Source organism: Dermacentor albipictus, chromosome 1 (genome assembly GCF_038994185.2).
Source record: "Dermacentor albipictus isolate Rhodes 1998 colony chromosome 1, USDA_Dalb.pri_finalv2, whole genome shotgun sequence".
Lineage (NCBI taxonomy): Eukaryota > Metazoa > Arthropoda > Arachnida > Ixodida > Ixodidae > Dermacentor > Dermacentor albipictus.
This window is the reverse complement of record NC_091821.1, coordinates 109478600-109499443: the sequence shown is the minus strand read 5'-3', so window position 1 is coordinate 109499443 and position 20844 is coordinate 109478600. Positions and strand designations below refer to the sequence as shown.

The following is a 20844-nucleotide window of genomic DNA, read 5'->3' as shown; positions in this document are numbered from 1 at the left end:
ATTTCTTTTTGACTTAATGTTTTAGAAATGTCTATAACATTGGAGCGGTTTAGTTCTGTGGAAATTTCCTTTCTGTCTGGTCCTTCTAAGCTCGAGGTCCCTCTTGTCTGGGTGTGGTGGCTGTTTGGCTGGAAGGTTGTTTTTTGATTAAAATTTGCTTTTTTCCTTTGTTTTTGAACCACTTTTCTAGATTGTTTTTCGCCGTAATGTTCTAAATCTCTCTTCTCATCTGGTGTCAGGGTTATGTTCCTAAGTCTGTGGTTAAAAGTTTCGATTTGCTCTTCGCAGTGTTCTTTGAGGATATTCAAAAGTGAAAGTGAGGCATTATGTAATGTTGTTTGCCAGTTTGCGCGATGGTGTGGTGGGAGTGTTCCTAGAGCTGGTACAGCCTTGAGTGTTAGGCCTTTAGGAATTATATTTTTCTCGGTGCAGCTTGTGTAGGTTTTCAGATGGAAGGTGTAGCTCACATGTTTTTTGGTAAGTTTTCTAGCCTGTAGGAATTCGGTGCTTCGTGGCATTGAGGAATTATTGATTTGCGATGTCTGTCATTTACTTGTCTTCTTGCGGGCAGATTTGCGTGGGGTGTTTTTCCGTTCGGCCGGTTTATTATCGTATGCCTGGCTTAATTCGATCTCGGTCTCTGTTTGAGTTTGTGTGTGTGCAGGCAGGCGTGTGGGGGTCTGTGTGTAGACTTCGGTGGTGGGTTTTCTGTTGTCTGTTGCCATTGTGTCTGTTTGCATGGTGGTTGATGTCATTTTTGGTGGTGTGTGTGCCTTCTGGTTCTTTTCACATTCCACTGTCTGTGTTCCAACTGTTCTTGTGTTGACTGTTTCACTTGTGCAGTGGCTTGCTTCACATTCCACTGTCTGTATTCCCTGTGTCCTCGAAGTGACTGTCACAGTTGTGTTGTTCGCGGTTGCACGTTCCGCAGAGTTGGTGGAGGTGGTATTTGAGGTGGAATTTAAAAGAGTTTTTCTGTACTTGTCCTTAATAAAGGACTTGATGTGTTGGGAAACTAGCTCTATTCCACTACGGTTCAAGTGGAAGCCATCCCAAGCTAGGTGTTCGTGTGGTGCTTCGTGTATTTCCGCGTGGTGCATGGTGTCCACGTTGTTATGGACGTTTTCCAAGTTGAAAATTAGTGAGTTTAGCTTGTTAATCTCCTCATTGTGTTTCATGAGTGCATTAGTTTGGTAGAATAGTGGGCGGTGTTTGTTTTGTAGGCGGGGAGCGACAGTCGTTATGGTTATGTGTGCGTTCGGGCGAGCGGCTTGAATGGTTCTTATTACGTCGCTCATGGACTCTATCGTGTCCGCGGCGCTTTGTGTTCTCAGGTTGTTTGTGCCTACATTGATAATAAAGTGTGTGGTGTCAATTGGCGCATCACATACTAGCGGTAGAATATCTGATGTTTGTGCCCCACTAAGGTGTTTTATGTATGGCGCGTGTGGGCCTGGTGGAAAATGTTCCTTCAGGTATCTGTACTGGCTATCTCCAAGGATTGCTACATGGGCAAAGGATAACAAGGGGCACTTACCCTGTTCCGTCATCGTCAGCTGTCATGGAAGTCCAAAAACAAGAAAGGGGCTGGCAGATGGAATGGCACACTGTGGTATAAACTTTTTTAAAACAGGGTTGAAGTGCCTCAGACAGGCTGGCCAACGTTTCGATAGGTGGACCTATCTTCGTCAAAGGCGGCCTCGTCATCCTCGGCGTGTTAGTTTTAAAGGGTTAGTGCAGTGACGTCACGTGCGGGTGTTGTTGCTGGCGGCTGGTTTTAAAGAGAGAGATTACAAGAGGGAACAGGCGCTGTCGTCCGACGTCTGTGAGCCTCATTCTCAAGACGAAGGGACAAGAGCGTGAGAGTGGGCACGCGGGGAGGAAAGAAAAGAAATAGAAGCAGAAAAAAGGGGAAAAAAAAAGGAGGGGGGTGCCAGGGCCGTACCAAGACACAACAAAGGGGGGGGGAGTGAAAGAAAAAGCAAGAGAAAAATGAAATCTTTAAGAAATATGGGGGCTTGGGAGCGTGTTGGGGATGCGAACGGTTAGGAGGTAATCCGAGGGAGTCGTTGGCGGCATGTTTTTGAGGCATTAGAACGGCCGGTCAAGCAATAGGTCGAGTAATTTTGAAATAGTTAAGGTGGCGACGGGGAGTCTGCGGTGCAATGTGTGGGGAGAATGAAAGGCAGCGGCATGGTCTTTCAAGGGGCACTGACCCACGCGCTTAACGTAGGTGTCGTTACGGCGGCATCCAGAAGGCGATGGTTGAGGCGCCGAAAAAGGCATATTGACTTCGGAATGTGTTGTCGAGGGGGTTTCAAAAAAAAAAAAAAAGGACTAAAAAAGGGGTAAGGGGGAAGGGGGGGGCGAAATCGGTATAGCAAACAGGAGGGCGACGCGTGCAGAAGCGGGCGCGGGCAAGTGTACATGGAAGAAGGGGATCGTACACTTGGTAAAGACGTAAAATCCTGAAAGAGTACATTAAATTGAGTAGTAAGCAGGATTTTTTTTTTCCTTCTCCCCTTCTCCTCTTCCTCTCTCCCCCTCTCCCCCCCCTCTTTTCCTCCGAAATGAAAGAGTAGGTGAGGTTAAGAATTAAAGTTGGCTGGTGGCCTAATGTGTTTTGTGTATTGGTTGATGATATGAGAGTTTCAGATTTAAGTTACAGCTTTTAAAGATTCTAAGTTGCCGCGTGCCAAATTAATTCCTGTCGGGTGTAGGCAATTAAACTTGTGTATGAGGTATGATTCCGTGTACTTCCTTTCGCGAGGGGAACGGAAATTTGTTTGTAGTATATAGAGCCTTGCTTTGTCAAACATATGTCCATGTTCATTAAAGTGGCTGGCTACTGCTTTGGGTAAATTGTGTTTTGTGTCCGCGCGGTGACCATTGAGTCTTGTATTGATTTGTTGTCCGGTCTCACCTATGTATTGTTTGCTACAAGCGGCGCATTCTAGACAGTAGACTACATTGCTTGATGTGCAGGTGAAAGCCGAAGTTACTTTGTGTGTGTAATTCGACGCTGTACTTTTTACTGTAGTAGTGGATTGAATGTGTTTGCATGTAGAGCACCTGGGGCGACCACAGGGATTGGTTCCCAACTTCTTCTTTTTCTGTAGTTTGGCGTGCACAAGAACATCTTTAAAATTAGTGTTGCGTCTGTAGGCTACTCTGGGAGGGTCGGGAAAAATCTTCTTAAGTTTCTGGTTGCTGGTGAGAATCGGGTAGTATTTACTTAGGATGTTATTCACGTTTGGGAGTGCGTTTGAGAATTTAGTAGTAAGAAGAGGCGTTGTTGTTCTTGTGATCTTCGGGCGGGGCTTGAGGACCTCGGCTCGATCAAGTTTGGTTGCAGCGATGTAAGCTGTTTGAAGGTCACTGTTTGGGTGGTTCCTGTTTGATAGCGTTTCTTTAAGGTGATCGAGTCTATCTATGTAGTCTTGGTTTTCAACGCAAATGCGACGTAGTCGTGTGGCTTGGCCTTTAAAGATGCCTTGTTTGCAATGTCTGGGATGGTGGCTGGTATATTCTAGGTACTGTTGTTTGTCGAAAGGTTTCCTATACAGCGTTGTCTTTAGTTCACCATTGTCAATGTATATTGTTGTGTCCAGAAAGTTTATGCGCTCAGTTGAGGATTCTGATGTGAATTTTATTGTTGGGTGAACAGAATTTAGAAAGGATACATATTTATCTAGACTGTCTTGGCCCTGTCCCCAGATTATGAGTATGTCGTCTATGTATCGTAGGTATGTGTGGGGCTTGGTAGTGCAGCGCGATAGGAAATCTGTTTCTAGAATCCCCATAAATATGTTCGCGTAGGTTGGTGCAAAAGGCGTACCCATGCTTGTACCATGTATCTGTAGGTAGTAACTCTCTTCAAATTCGAAGTAGTTATGTGTGAGAACTAATTCAAGGAGAGACAGGTAAACTTCAGTAGAGTGTTGTGCACTGTGTTTAGACAGCGTTTGTTTTATCGAAGATAAACCATCAGGGATTGGAATGTTGGTGTACAGCGCCGTGACGTCTAGTGTTGCGAGAATTGTGTTGTGGGGTAGTGTGCCTTTAGTATTAATGTCTTCTATAATTCTCAGCAGGTGGGGCGTATCTTGTACAAATGACGGAAGTGTTTTCGGCAAGTTACCAAGGTAGTGGTTAAGGAATGTGGAGATGTTCTCTGTCGGGGTGTTGTTGTTTGATACTATCGGACGGCCTGGGATAATAGCAGTGTATAGCTCAGCGGATGGAATTTTATGAATTTTCGGAAGGAGGTAAAAACGTCCGGCAGTTTTGTTGCTTGGTTTAAGAAATTTGTATTCTGATGGTGTTATCAATTCATCAGCCAAAAGTGATTTCAGCCTGTTGGTAATTGTCACTGTATAGGACAATGTCGGATCGTTATCTAGTTTGCGGTAATGTTCTGGGTTGTTTAGTTGTCTGTAAGCCTCGTGCTTGTATTTTTCTATTGGCCAAATAACTATACTTCCACCCTTATCTGCTTCCTTAATAACAATGTCATTCCGGCAGCTCAGATTTGAAATGATGTGACTCTCCGACGCAGTTATGTTTTTAGGTCGCTTAGATGTCTTGGATTGGCTTATAATTTCTTTAGTGATAGTTTTAAGGTATATGTCAAGTTCTATGGCTTGTTCTGGTTCGGGAGTCCAAGTGGATTGGGCTCTAAGTGGTGTCGTCCCGGTGTCTGGTGTGTCTGCAAAAAAGTGTCGGATACGCATTCGTCGGGAGAATTCTGAGAGGTCCTTGTGAAGCTCGAATTCATTTATTGTGTTGTTCGTGGGGCAAAAGTTTAAGCCCTTGCTGAGTACGGCTATTTCTTTTTGACTTAATGTTTTAGAAATGTCTATAACATTGGAGCGGTTTAGTTCTGTGGAAATTTCCTTTCTGTCTGGTCCTTCTAAGCTCGAGGTCCCTCTTGTCTGGGTGTGGTGGCTGTTTGGCTGGAAGGTTGTTTTTTGATTAAAATTTGCTTTTTTCCTTTGTTTTTGAACCACTTTTCTAGATTGTTTTTCGCCGTAATGTTCTAAATCTCTCTTCTCATCTGGTGTCAGGGTTATGTTCCTAAGTCTGTGGTTAAAAGTTTCGATTTGCTCTTCGCAGTGTTCTTTGAGGATATTCAAAAGTGAAAGTGAGGCATTATGTAATGTTGTTTGCCAGTTTGCGCGATGGTGTGGTGGGAGTGTTCCTAGAGCTGGTACAGCCTTGAGTGTTAGGCCTTTAGGAATTATATTTTTCTCGGTGCAGCTTGTGTAGGTTTTCAGATGGAAGGTGTAGCTCACATGTTTTTTGGTAAGTTTTCTAGCCTGTAGGAATTCGGTGCTTCGTGGCATTGAGGAATTATTGATTTGCGATGTCTGTCATTTACTTGTCTTCTTGCGGGCAGATTTGCGTGGGGTGTTTTTCCGTTCGGCCGGTTTATTATCGTATGCCTGGCTTAATTCGATCTCGGTCTCTGTTTGAGTTTGTGTGTGTGCAGGCAGGCGTGTGGGGGTCTGTGTGTAGACTTCGGTGGTGGGTTTTCTGTTGTCTGTTGCCATTGTGTCTGTTTGCATGGTGGTTGATGTCATTTTTGGTGGTGTGTGTGCCTTCTGGTTCTTTTCACATTCCACTGTCTGTGTTCCAACTGTTCTTGTGTTGACTGTTTCACTTGTGCAGTGGCTTGCTTCACATTCCAACGTAAAATCACTGACAAGATCCAAAAATACAGAATACACATGGCCAGTGAGCGACGCTACAGGGTCATCGCACGACCAGTCTATACCCGGAAGATTCAAATCTCCCCCTAGTATTATGATATCGTTTTCAAGCGTATTAAGGAAAGCAGACAGCTGAACAAACTGGTTGTATGATGATCCGGGAGGACGGTAATATGATCCAATAATTAGACTTTTCCCTTTAGATGGCTTCACTTTGCAAAAAGCAGACTGAAGATCGGCTGTAGAACCTTTCAGAGGCACACACGATAAGCTTGAGCTAACAAGAATAAATACCCCTCCCCCTCCTCGATCGCGTCAGGAACAATGGTAGCCATCTGGGAAAACTTCAGAATTTAAGACGCTCGAATCCAACCATAACTCGGTGCCAATACCCGCCGTGGTTGCTCAGTGGCTATGGTGTTGGGCTGCTGAGCACGAGGTGGTGGGATCGAATCCCGACCACGGCGGCCGCAGGGCGGCTACGAGGTCGCGGGATTCGATCCCGCGACCTCGTGCTCAGCAGCCCAACACCATAGCCACTGAGCAACCACGGCGGGTTAGGAAAACGAAATAACGCGGGGGAACGATGAGAATATTTAGGCAGCACAGCGAGAAGAAAGTGAAAGCGAAGCATGTGTTAAGATCTAAATGTTGACAAAACGAAAAGGAATGACGGGATAGACAAAATTACAGTTAGTAAAGTAATAAGTCGCAGTTTCGCCCGAAAGGCGAAGCGTCGATATGATAGAAAAAAAATTATGGGGTTTTACGAGCCAAAACCACCATCTGATTATGAGGCGCGCCGTAGTGGGGGACTCCGGAAATTGGGACCGCCCGCGGTTCTTTAACGTGCACCTAACTCTAAGTACACGGGTGTTTTTGCATTTCGCCCCCATGGAAATGTGGCCGCCGTGGCCGGGATTCAATCCCGCGACCTCGATTGCGATAGCAAATATGTTTACAGCTAGCTATACGAAGTAAGTATGGCAGTCTTATCGGCTGTATAAACTTGTAGACATAGGCGTACGAACTAAATTAACCAGCATGGTGTCACGCGCGCACAAGCAAAGATGAACACGTCTCACTCGACGACCGCGGAAACTCGCTGCCAAAACGCTGGAGCGTGGAAGCACGGAAGCAGCAGCGAGCGAATTGACCTTCGCGCTGCGTCTCGCATCACAAACACAGCACGCGGCGTACTTTGTCTCTATCGCAGATGGCTTTCAAGATACAGCTCGGGCTGCCCAGAGTGTAGAACGCGCCCACCCCCCACTCTCCCCCTGGAGCGTCGCGCTACGCAAGACGGTGCGCTTCGTCCCCGCTTCCCCCTCTTGCGTGCGCTAGATTGAACCGCGATCGCCGGCACACCCTCGCACGTACAGCACGCGGAGCGCGGCGATGATGTTATCGACCTTGGACTTTATACGGAACCTCACGGCGACGCCGACGGCAAGAATGCGCCTGGAGTGTCCATATAATTGCTATCGGAATAAAAGCTGGGTTGAGCTCGCCGAGACTACTTCGCATTAAAACGCTCCGGTCAGCACAAATATTCTGCATGTTAATGTCTTTGTCGCCAATTAGCGATGAGAAAAGTACAAACTCAGTATACTGTAGTAATGGGCGACTTCAATGCAAAAGTGGGGGAAAAGCAGGCTGATGAACAAGCAACTGGTAACTACGGCGTTGATTCTAGGAACGCTAAAGGAGAGATGCTGGTAGAATTCGCAGAAAGGAATAAGCTGAGAATAACGAACACATAAAGTGTAGCTGGAAAAGCCCTAATGGTGATACAAGAACTAAATATTTCATACTTTCTGCTGATCCCAGCATAGTGCAGGATGTAGAAGTGTTAGGTAGAGTAAAGTGCAGTGATCACAGGTTAGTGAGGGCTAGGATTCACCCCAGTTTGAAGAGAGAAAGATTAAAATTGGGCAAGAAGAAACAGGTCAACCTAGAGGCAGTAAGGGTAAAAGCAGACAAATTCAGGCTGGTACTTGCAAACAAATGCGCAGCCTTAGAACAGAGATGAAGATGACACAGAGGTAATGAATGAAACCGTAACTAGCCTGGCTTCAGAGGCAGCAGTTGAAGTGGGAGGCAAGGCACCAAGGCAACCAGTAGGCAAGCTCTCCCAAGTAACAAACGACCTAATAAAGAAACGACACAGAAGGAATGTGTTAAACTCAAGAGATAAGGCAGAATTCGCGGAACTGTCAAAAGTAATCAACAAGGCGAAAATAAAAAAAATATTCGAAATTACAACGTTAGAAAGACTGAAGAAGCCATAAAAAATGGACGCCGCCTGAAATCAGTGAGAAAGAAACTTGGCATAGGACAAACCAAGATGTGTGCACTGAAAGATAAGCAGGGTAATATCATCAGCCATCTCGAAGATATAGTACAAGCAGGGGGGAAATTCTATACTGGCCTGTACAGTACCTAGAGGACTCAGGATATCTCAATTAGAAACAGTAATGAACAGGATACAGAAGCCGGGATTTTGAAACATGCTATGCCTATTCCATTGTTTTTCGCGTTTCGTGCGATGTCAGAGCGGCAATTCGGCCGCGTTATCAAGGGGCTTTTGTTATCAACGTCATCATTCGGCCGTGAGAGACGGATAATAAGTGTGAGGTAAAAATGAGAGTAAGGAATAACTGCAAAGCCGCGGAACCTGCGGTTGGTGCTCCTTCCGTACCATTATCAAGGTGATGCGCTGTATCTTTCTTCGGGTTTGAGACCGGCAAAGCAGTTGCTTTCAACCAGCCTATTTGTGGCCGCTGCTTTATGGAGGGGGGGGGGGGGGGTGATGTGCGTGGGAGCGCAGTCACGTGGTATTTTTTTGGAAATATTTTGTGGCGTTTCTTTACCATGGTTGAAAAAAACACTTGAAACGGTAAGGCGTACGTGTGCTTAAATACGTATACGTTGCATAGGGGCCCCCTATGCACTTATCCACTGCCAAGTCACATGGTTGGTGTAAGGAGCTTACTCGTGACAAATCAACAGTACATGTAAAAAAAAATCGCGGTTTGGATGGTTGTGACAGGTTTGCATATATATATATATATATATATATATGGGGTTCGGAAAGCTGGTCGGGCCCCAGCCCCCCTCCCACGAGAAATGAAAACTTTCCGCATATATGTCCGCAAGTATAGCAGTCTACTATCCCAGTGTAGTACAACCATGCCTCGTTGAGTAACGTTAGCATCGGTATCTGTAATGACCGTGCGAACGCTTTTTCGCTTAAGAAATGTCTTTCGAATGTCTTATAAATGTGCTTGGTGCGTTAGGTTATACTCACTTCATGCTTGCAGTGTTACAAAGCCATGTTCTTGGTGTCTGACGCCTTACGAGTGGTCTTTGCAAACTTGATGTTCCGCTGGCTGTGTGCTTACGCTCAGTGGCGTAGCAACAGGGGGGGCCGGGGGGCCGTGGGCCCCGGGTGCAAGGGGCTAGTGGTGGGGAGGGGGTGTCATATACGTTTGAAGACACCCCTCTTTCCGCCGGCTACACCCGAGGGGGGGGGGGAGGGGTGACAGAAGACCTGTGGGCCCCGGGTGCCAGACGACATAGCTACGCCACTGCTTACGCTGCTATAGGATAATCTGTTTCTTTCGTTCCCACTGATGGCATGACCAACTGCTCCTGTCAAGAACCTTACCGAAAGATTAAGAAAAGTGGTCACTGAAGGAGAGCGGGAGGAGCGGCGAAAATCGTCCTTTCAGCGCCGCCGCGCGTGCGGGACGTCGTGCCACAGGGGCGCAGCGTGTTTCCGGGCCACGTCGTCGTACGCGACGAGACCGAGCGTGGCGCCTTCCCGCGGGCGTTCGTCTTGCGAGACCCCCGTCGCCCTCTTCCCGCGTACAAACATGCCATTCTCCTCGGCAGCGGGAACCTCGCAGCTGTTCGCTCGTCCACGTGACTGATTTAAGGCGGCCCGCGCGGCGTTCTGCGCCATCCACCGCGCTGCTGCCGGCATATGTGCGACGAGCCGCGCGCCGAGCGCATGTGCTTCTCCGGATCGGCGTCGCCAGCCAGCCACTGCTCCCGCTCCGTGCGCCATGTGAATGCGCCGCCGCATGTCACTGTCGTCCCAGCGCCTCCGTTCGGATGATGCCAGGTTGGTGCCGGCTGACGTCGACCGCCGCGTCGGCCTTTCACTTTCTCGCCGCACTTGCGCGCGCACAACCCGCTCGTTCGTAACTGCTGCCGCAATCAGCTGACGCGCTCTTTGCCTTGCCGGTGCTTTCGTGTTGTTTCTTGCGGGCCACGCGACATGAGCTCGACTCGTCGAATGTCCGGCTCTTGACGTCAGCCTCTGTCTGGTGTGTTAGTGCGCTTTGGATAACACCAGTGAGGGTAATCCCGAAAAAAGTTTATTCTTGGCACACTCGAGAATCACTTCTGCTTGCTCTGCGCGTTGTCACTTCTTTGCGTGCCTTGTAGGCAAAAGGGCATTCAGAAAAACGCACATAAACCTGCTGTCAAGAACAGTGTGTGACGTGGACACTAGCACTGACAGCATCTCCCCCCCCCCCCCCCCCGATCTTCGGGGTTTGTATTGCTACGACCTCGGTTATCGCGCTTGAGCGCTTCCGTTTCCCGTGGGGCTGTAATGCAAAAAGAACGAAAAGCGAAATTATTATTTAAAGATTTATTTAAATTTAAAAATTTTATTTAAATTATTATAAAAAGAACGAACGAAATTATTATTTCCAACGATACAGTGGGTCTATTCAGAGTATTTTACGTTAAGAATATGCCTTATTAGGCGAGGCATGCACGTACGTTAGGTTCATGCATCCTCATTCATGCGTAGTTAGGCTGCCTGTCTTTTGCAGGCGCAGCTTTTCTTGACATTTTCTTGGCTGGAACCAGACAATCTGGCAATATGCCCCGGTCTGCTGTTCCTTATGGGCGCTTTTCATGGGAAAAACAAAAAGAAAAGAAAGACACCTTGCCTTTCAATCGGCCAACACAACTAGCAGCCTCTCGCAGACTGCAACCCTATATGAAGTATGCTTTGGCAGAGATCAGGGCTGGCAAATTTGAAATTAACTTTGGAAGTGCCTATGCAAACGCGGGTCTCAAACGCGGAAATCTTTCAGATTATCCTGTTAGCCCCTCGTTAACTCCTTTATCACGTCAACATTTCTTAACGACATGCGGTGCTTCCAGTTGTATATATAGTGCATAGATGCATTCCATGTGACAGCCTTGACGTATTGCCGGCTGATTCCGTGACGTACGTAAGCGCATTTCTATGAGGATTTCGACCGAGCGAAAACAAAGTGTGAGGAAATGCTAAATGCAGTAGCTTGGAAAACTTGCTTTGACTTTAGACCTTTCTTTCCTTTTAGTGTTTTCAGTACGTTTGGTTCAAGTGCGTAGCTGTGGCACGTAGATGATCTGGCCGCTTTCACTTCATAAGCGAATGTCAGCTAGATCTTGCTATGAGCAGAAGCGGTCTTTGACGTGCTACTGTCCTTTACACAGTGTACATTTCGTGATCTTAAAATTAGTGAAATAAAAAAAAATTATGGGGTTTTACGTGCCAAAACCACTTTCTGATTATGAGGCACGCCGTAGTGGGGGGCTCCGGAAATTTCGACCACCTGGGGTTCTTTAACGTGCACCTAAATCTAAGTACACGGGTGTTTTCGCATTTCGCCCCCATCGAAATGCGACCGCCGTGGCCGGGATCCGATCCCGCGACCTCGTGCTCAGCAGCCTAACACCATAGCCACTGAGCAACCATGGCGGGTAATTAGTGAAATGTTGCGACTTCGGGGGGGGGGGGGGGGTGAGGAGGCTTTACACAGAATCATTAGAGGCTGCTTTTTAACATGGAAATGAGTTAAATTACAGACCAGGCATTATCCATTCATCCCGTAACTGCGTCTGAAAGAGTCAGACTGGCTTACTTGACCCAATACCGCAGTTCCAGCTGTTACGGTTTTAAAGCATCATTAAAGTTTTTCAGCCGGCGCACATGGTACGAGTTGCTGCGTGAATGACGTGCACACTGAATAGTAGTAATAAATGAGTTATAAATAATTTACAATAGCCGCATAGACGGTGCTTGTTAAGTAGCATATTGAAGGCAGTCGGAAAGCATGCGGTGAAGAGCCAAAACTGAAGTCGGAGCTTCCCTGTGCCTTCGATTCCCCCGCGCAGGGCTCGTCGAGACGGTCGGAATGCATAGTTTGAGGTGCAGCTACCTGGCTGATTTTGATTAGTTTTAACACGCCTCATACATTTAGGTATACCTAGCGGATTCATGATCGCACACAGTATACGGATTGGAGCAGTTGTGAAAGTTCGCTCCAAGTTACCTTGTTTAAAAACGAACTGATCATTCTTGTGTCAATGTTCTGTTGTAATTAAGCATAACCATCAACGCGGAACTGTCACGAACCCTACTGAGATTCGATTACCGTTATGTGTATGGTTTGGCAACTCTCAATGGTCGACAGTGCAAGGAACACAAGAAAAGTTAACAAGAGCAAGAACTGTTTCTGTAGGCTTGAAAAAGTAGAGGGGTGGTCAAAAGTATACAGGTCACAGTTTGCGCGAACACGATTTCCTACGTGGCATGCCAACGTGGCTTTATAAGAGCCCCAAAATTTTTGAGGAGAGGGAAAAGGACAGTTTCTCACCACCCAGAGCTTCCGAGTGCCAAAATCACTCCAGGAGTTCCTCAACTTGCTTGAGTGTGAACGTTGTACACGCTGTGGCCTGGGAACTTTTGACCACCCCTGTACATCATGTCTTACAGTTCGCATATGGTTGCAGAAAACACTGAGAGTAAGAAAAAAAAGAGCCGTTCGTACACCTTGCAATCACTGTCTGTCACATGGACTTAAGAAAGTAGGGGTTTGATGCGGGGTCAATGTTGTGTTTACGGCTGACAATAACTTAGGATATGCGCCGCCGTGAAAAGAAAGACTAGTTTAACTGGAAGAAAATACCTGAGAGGTATTATGTAGTACCAACATATTCACATTATGCCGAATGGGCGTACTTGATAAATTGCCTTTAACTGCGGTCGCTTTTATGTAGGACAGAGAGAGCGTTGCATCAATCGGAGTACCAAACTTTGTTGACGGGTGGAACGCCGTTTACCCTTTTCTTACATTGTCGCGGTTGCAAGTGTACTCCAAAATTTGCAGATGGTGCAGTTCTGCTCAGACGTAACAACGACGCGTGCCTTAATGTTGAGACTTGGTATATCATTAATAACGGTAGCACGTGCGTAATTCAGCCCTCGATTATCTTGTACACAGAGAAATTGCCATGTCGGAACAAGTATCTTTCGTGAGTGCCCGCATGACTCACTGGTTGGCGCTGCCTTTCATTGAGCATGCGCCGAAAAGTCTTCTGTCTTTTCCGTCTCTGTGCGACTCTGCAGTTGACATTCATTCGGCGTTTGTGTTGTCCTTTTAGTAGTTTCTTGTGCCCGTGTTCGCGCGCCTGTCTTTCAGTCACACATTCCTTAGTTATTTTGTTTTTATGTGGAAATTATAGGCCGTGGGAGTTCCAATGCATGCAATGTTGGAATTGTACAAAGCACTTTCTCTGCGCTTTTTGAGGTACAGTTTGCGCCGACTGAGCAACAATCGCAGGATAAATATTCGTGCTCTACGTGCTATTGAAGCTCGGGCTCTGAGGGTTTGTCTTCGTTTGCCAAAATGCGCGTCAACAGCGGCGACTATCGCCATCGTCCTGGACCAACCAATACAAACACACATTGTGGTGGAGGTGCTGAGAGTACATATTAAGTGCCTTGCCCTAGCCCGTGTCCATAATCTTGCAACACTGCCGTCAGAAAGGCGACAGGCATAATTCTGTGATACGATTTATGATTATTACCAGCCTTACATCAGGCTTCACCCCCGCCTAAGCCGCAGATTCCTCCATGGTGTTTGGTTCAAGGTGCACTGCACTTCACTGTTATCAGGAATCGGAAAAAAAAAATCTGAGCTACCATCTCGTGCTCTTAAACAACTATATCTCCTCCTTTTGCGAGAGAGGTACGATGACCACGCACATATTTACACTGATGGGTCAGCAACTCTCAAGTGTCCGTCTGGAGCTGTGGTTTTCCCAGCGAGAGCCACCACCATCAGTTTCAAGACTTGGCACCCAACGGCATCGACGTCAGCGGAACTTGCAGATCTTCGCTGTGCACTTCGTCTCGTCAGTCGAGAACAACCTCGAAGATGGTCGTTATTCAGTGACTCGAAGCAGCACTGCAGTAAGTTTATTCAGCCCTGTGACGCTGACCTCAGAAACAACTGGTATTCAATATTGGAGAACTAATCCATACCTTGGCCGAGAGAGGACCTGACACCACCACCTGACATTTCAGTGGCTTCATGGGTAAGGAACACGCCGATAACGCTGTTCGGTCGGCTCTTCAAGGCAGTGAACTGGAGCAGAACCATTATGAAGGACAGGTGCCGCTAGAAATCTTCGTGTGCTCTCACGAGATATCACGTTCTTTATTTGTAACACCCCAAGTTTTCAAGGCAACCTGCTGCACCACCTGCATTTTTCTCTCCGCCTTCGCATCCCAGCTAGACTTTGCCGAGGCGATGTACTTTGTCGAATATGGCAAGGAGTAGCTTTTACGAAGTATATTGCTTTCCTAATCGGATGGGCCGACAACGCCTCGTGCGATGCTGCAGCAGCGAGGAGACTCTTCAACGCCTTCTGTATGACCTGTCCTCGCTACAGTTTATAGAGACGATCGCTCGCAATCATAATAGCGCGCTTTGACGAAATACCGTTAACAGAATTTTAGAATACCGATTTCCCAAGCAATCGTAGCTGAAGGAGACAATGGCACTGTTACCGTTTTTGAGGTGAACAGACCTGTACAAGCAGCTGTAGCCGGAACTGTTGTTTGAAGTGTCACAAGAGCTATTGTGTGGTGATTATATGCTGGGATAGGGATCGGCTGTGATTGTGTCTGTACTCGCTTTCTTTCTGACTCTTTCTCTATTTTCTTCTCTCTTTACCTCCTCCTCCCATCTTTCCCGTGTGTAGGGTAACAAACCGGATTTTACCTTCTGGTTAACCTCCATGCCTCTCGTCTTTCTTCAGTCTGTCTGTCTCCTTATATATAGAGAAGTTGTATTTTTGAACTTCCCATTTTTTTAAATGCGAGCTTCTTCAACTTTTCCCTGAAAGACCGTATGCGTGGCGGAAACGTCCCAGGTGTTAGTGAAACGAAACAGCTACTATTATAATCAAATTTTAGTGGTGGTTTTATGCGGCCCGTGACCTTGCAATGAAAAAGAATGTATAGGCTTGTGGACAGGAAAGGCTGCTGTTCCATTCTTTCCCGAAATACCTTGCTGCACCCCTGCTCTCAATCTACGGTTCCAACGATGCAAATAAAACTGTCGTAGCATCCTCCGTAGTGTTGCTTCCCATATCATATACCGTTACAGGAGCTAAGAATTGTGCACTCGACTTGCACTCCCTTCCCCCCCCCCAGCCCTAAGCAAATTAGGGGGGAGGGGGAGGGCGAGCGAATTTCAGTATTCTGCAAGTTTCGATTCAACCTCCTCCACTGTACTCAATACCTTCACAGTGTACTTGGGCTCAAGTTGCAGTCTGAGAACTAAGCAATCCCTTGAGGAACGGTCTGCTTTGAGGAGCAAACGTGCGGGTTACATTTATCTTGTCGACCCAGTCTCGCGTTGGGGTATTAACATCTTCATTGAGAGTTGTAGCAAGGGATCTTTTCGCCGTGTGTTGACTGTAGGCACGCAGCGCTGCCTCACGCTGCGCGCCTAAAAACGATGCGCGACGAAACATACACCAGGGCGGTCGCAAGAAGTGAGAAAGTACATGAAAAAAGGGAAAGAAAGCAACAACAGGAGTACGTACTAGGAGTAACACGGCCATCATCACTTCCTTAGTGCTAAGGATTTCTGGGAAATCGAAATTCAAGAGACGTATATCACTATATCCAAAGAGGATGGTTGTGTAATTATTAGTCGGCGATTTCGTAAGAAGCGCAGACATGAGCTGAGATATAGCGCGTTGACATCGGTACTTAAGCTGTTCGAAGATTATAACTTCACGCAGAGAAAGAATGAATGAATGAATGAATAAATAAATAAATAAATAAATAAATAAATAAATAAATAAATAAATAAATAAATAAATAAATGCGCTTCTACATATATGGGGCAACATAGTTGTGTCAAGGCAAACTCTGTGTCACGCGCCCTGTTTTATTCCAACTGCTGCGATGTGGCGCCCTTCGTCGAGGTTAAATTCATGCCATGTGTTCTGATTGCATGTGCTATATTTCTAACAATATGGCTTTTCTGTAGCCTTCTGTGTGTGCCGGTACGTTTAAGATGTGTTCAACATGACCTATATGTGTGCCGCATTATTTTTTGAATCAAGACAAAATAGCTAATGTGTAACTAAGATCTAGGGCCGTGTTTACTTTGGTACCGATGTTCGTATATGATACTGCCCACTGTCGATGAGAAGAGCGCGATGCTGTATAACATACTTGTAACACTCATATACAGAGATTTATCCACTATGTAGAACGTCCGCAACTTTACGAACTCTATGTATAAAAAATATATCGCTTGTGTTGAACTTGGCATATGAAATATTCATGCGTACTCTTGATTTTGTGGCGTTAAGTTTTAGCAAAATTGGAAAATTGTTTTCAATTTTTACTCCTTTAAATATTGGCGCAGTTCGGTGTGGTGCCTGTGTATCTGCCAAACAGCTGCCGTTAATGAAGAAAACTCGCAGTTTCGCCCGAAAGGCGAAGCATCAATTGCGATTGCGAATTATTAGACAACTGTAGTAAGTAAGGATAGTAGATTTATCGGCCTTATAAACTTGTAAACATTCGCTTACTAACTCAGTAAGCACGGCGTCACGCGCGCACAATCAAATTTGAACACATCTCACTCGATGACCGCGGACACACCCTGTCAAAGCGCTGGCGTGAGGAAGCGTGGCAGCAGCAGCGAGTGAATTGACCTTCGTGCTGCCTCTCGCCTGAACGCGAACTTAGCGGAGAGAACAGAGTGCGCACGAAGCTATCAGCACTCGGCGTACTCTGCCCCCATCGCAGATCGCTTTCAAGATAGGGCCCGGGTGCCGCGCTGGGCCGCGCGATACGCAGCTGCCGCTAGAGTAGAACGCCCCCACCTCCCCCTCCCTCCGGTGCCTTGTGCGCGATAGAAGACGGCGCACTTCCTCCCCGCCGTCCTCCCTTGCGCGCGCGAAATTGAGCCACCATTGTCGGCACACTCGCACGCTTTCACTCGCACACACAACATACGGCGCGCGGCTACGATGTTATCACACTTGAACTTCATACGGAACGTCACGGCGGCGACGACGACCGCGGAAATGCGCACGGAGTGTCCCTATAATTGCTATCGCAATAAAAACCCCCATAAAAGGCCGTCTTATCGGCACTGCAAAAAGTGCGCGCTGCGCCTGGCCCCGGGCAGTCAGCATAAACGATGCATCGCGTGGATCGGTGTGTACACCAGGCTCGCGACGGGGGGCACACCCGTGCTGGAATAATTATAATAAAAAAGCCAGCTTTCGCTAAGTCTTGTCGGTATTCTTCCGTTGGCTCCTGATATTACATCCTTGCGCTCCACAGACGCATGGCTATATTGTGACGGGTTGGGTCGGCTCGAGAATTGCTAGAAGCCTTTCACAAAAAGAAGAAAAAAAGGTGATTCCTGCATTAGCGTTCCGTCGCTTTCACTTCACAAATGCGCATTTCTGATATCCCGCTGTGAGGGGAAGGCCCAGGAACGGCTCAGGAACGAACTCTGGTGAGTGCCCAATGAGTGACCGTGGCAGCAGCTCCCAAGGCAGCCGCGAGACCCAACCAACGGAGCTGTTCGTGGGATGAAGGGCCATTCAGGTTGCGACGGTGCACCGGCCACCTGGCAGTGAACGGCGAAGGATAGGGGTAGTAATAGGGGACGCACCGGTTGTGGATCGGTGGACAATATCGGTACTTGCGTTGAGAGTGGTACACCTAGAATATGCGCAGCGCATTGCATGAAATTGCTGGCATGGCAATGCTATTATAGGAAACCTCATCAGTCGGGCTGGACATCTTGTAGCTTCAGTGGTAACTGAGCCAGCAAAGGGGGTCACGAGAATACCATGAGGTGTAAGAGGGGCAGCGAAACATTATAGCGTTTGAGCTCCGAGACGCGTGCTGGTCCAAATAAGGTGCCGGTTGTGGTGTCTTTGAAGTGTTAAGAGAAATTACCAAGCTTGCGTGAAAATAGCAAATGGACCGTCCCATCGAGGTGCTCAAGAGGCTGACAAACCTTTAGCCGAGATGCTCAGACGATGCGTACGACGTAATACTAGGTCTCCTGGTTCGTATTGAATGTAACGTTGGTGTGAGTTATATTGGCGTGTTTGCTCAAGCCGAGCCAATTACTCACGCGCAGCAGTGATAGCGGTTTTAAGCCTTTTATGTCGTACATTACGAAATGACGGTTATTGAAAAAGGCCGAATGTGACGGCACCAAGGTATGGGTTAGTGGAAAGGAAATTTCCCTGCCAAAGTTCAGATATGCAGGTGTAGAACCTGAGGATTAGTTGACCGTGGTATGCGTCGCAAATGCCATTTCGGAGAGCTTAGCATCCCATTCCGCACTATTGGTGGTATGTTCAATAAGCATTGACCTCAGGTTTCTGTTGATTTGTTCGGTTATGTTAGCCTGTGGATGATATGGCGTTGTCTTTTTGTGCCTTCGCGAACGTGCCACTCGTGAAGTAAGTGGCTTTGTCAGTTATCAGTTGTGGTTGGGAGCTAAAACGCAAAAAAACATCGAGAAGACAGTGCCAAATTCTCCGTGAAGTGCACGCAATGAGTATAAGTCAACCCACTTCGTAAAGTGGTCAGTAATCACCACTAAGTAGTTACCAAGTGCTCACCAGTCACCCAATACGTCGCGCGCGACAATTTGCTAGGGGCTTTGACTAAGAACTGGCTGCATCATCAAGCCCGGTGGCAGACCCCTACGTGGTATTACTGGTTGCCACATCAAACAGCTTCGTGCATATCGTGAAACGTCCTGCCGCGTGTCTTGCTGACAGAACTGTGACCAGCCAAAGCAGAGTCGTGGAAGTAACAAGTGAAGGCTGTTCTAAGACTTTTCGGGATAAGTACTCGAAAGGGGGAGTTACCGTCATTCTCGTCAGCTTGTGGAATATAGCGAAGCAGAAGGCCATCGTCAGCGAGTTCATAAGAATCGAACTTGCCGAAAGTAGATGCTTGCCCACTTGAGCCACCTAGCTATTCGAGGACACGCCGGCAGAGGCCGTCCTTGCGTTGCGCCTCGAAAAGGTGATTCCTGCTGACCAAGGTATCGCCGGACTGTGTCTACTGCAGCAACGAGAGAAGGTGGCGAGAGAGGGAGGAAGATGGCTCTGGCAAAGGCGCACGCGAAAGTGCATCAGCAACTTTTTTTGCGCACCAGTGCGATGTTCGATAGTAAAATGATATTTTTGCTACGTTAATATTTAGCGACCAAGGCAACGTGCTGGATTCTGTCAACGCTGCAGCCAAGTAAGCGCTATGTGGTCTGTTTGGACAGTAAAAGAGGCACCATCCAAGTACATGTCAAACTTTTTCAGCGCGAATACAATGACTAGATATTCGCGCTCACTTACAGTGTAATTTTTTTCTGCGGTTGTTAGAGTGTGACTTGCGAATGCAACTGGTCGCAACTCACCCTCGAATTCCTGTAGTAAGACAGCGCCCAGACCGTAGTCGATAGCATCTGACTGTAGCACAAACGGCTGTGCTCTTCCTATTTTCTCACCTTTGAGGCAGGTGGGCGTTGTGCCCCCTTCTGAGCCAGTTGCCAGCCTGTAACTGACTCGTATCTACCCTTATGTTTTTTTTTTGTAGAAAAGAGTCTTAATGTGTAGTAACTGTAAAATACGGGTGCTGGTGCAACCTTCCCTAGACGCAACAGTTTTTAAATGTGCCTTATATATTTCATCACGGCCATTTATGCACTGACCACGTCGTTGCGCTCACGCCTTCAAACAAAGGGGTAATAGAACGCTCTTACTTTTCTGCGTCGAAACGCTCGGCGCCTGCTTGGAGCATTGCGTCACTCCCATTGTGATGATATATTTGAGGGTGGGAGAGGGGGGGAGGCTGAAGAGGCTTTATACAACCTAGTATTTTATTCAAAGCCCAAAAGTCTGGAGTCTGATATATGCGACGGCTTTCGTTGCTCTTGACGTCACTGATATTGCGTCATCGAACACATACTGTTGATGCAGTGACGTCAAGCAAGATACCTTTCGTAATTGAGTTCGCTTAGCGGGACTTGGCTCTCGAGCACATCTAACCTCTGCAAGCTAAAGCTCCGTAAAGCCATCCCCTTCGCTTTTTCTTTTTCAAATAGTCGCCGCGACACGTGACCCTGCGATCGGCGGACTCGTCCCACTGTGCTTGATTCCCGGTAGGTCTTAATGAATGAGCACTTGTTCGGGTGCTTTGCCAACCGCTGTGTGCGCATCTTCTCCCCATAATGCTTGTGATCTTCGATCGTCGTGTATTGTTGAGGTGTATACACGCCGGGTAGTTTTTTTTTTTTGAGAAGGTCCAAAGCTTTTAAACATTGCCTGTGGCAGATACCACAATTCTAACCCTTGATCTAAATTACTGGACGATGAGGCCATTAGTTCTTTGAGAAATAAAAATGTTTCGTTATATAATTAAGAGAATTGTGCTAGTTAACTTTAATTAGTTACTTTATGGCACATATTTAAACTTATGAATTATAACCGGTGAGTTGCAAGGCGTATTCACTTGGAACGAGTTCTCATGAGTGGACCAATTTCGAAATATTAATTTTCAAAGTGTCCGACGAAATGCATTGGCGTTCGAGTTACTTCTTTTAAGAAAACGCTGCTTCATGCATTAAAGCACAAAAGTAACTCGAACACCAATGCATTTCGTCGGACACTTTAAAAAGACGCATTGGCGTTCCAGTTATTTCTTTTAAAAAACGCTGTTTTATGCATTAAAGCAGCAAAAGTAACTGGAACACCAATGCATTTCGTCGGACAG

General features: G+C 47.0%; 1 protein-coding gene across 2 annotated transcripts in view; it reads left to right on the top strand.

Moving 5' to 3' along the window:
- The window catches only part of LOC135907709 (synaptotagmin-15-like), a 227025-nt gene that overhangs the window by 27613 nt on the left and 178568 nt on the right, over nt 1-20844 (top strand). The window contains exon 1 of one of the 2 annotated variants that reach the window (XM_065439421.1): nt 9453-9840. The exons of the other annotated variant lie outside the window; for it this stretch is intronic. Coding sequence (XP_065295493.1) covers nt 9831-9840 — 10 coding nt within the window. The 5' untranslated portion in view covers nt 9453-9830. Of the gene's footprint in view, nt 1-9452; nt 9841-20844 lie in introns of those variants that run through there. 2 annotated transcript variants of the gene reach the window in all.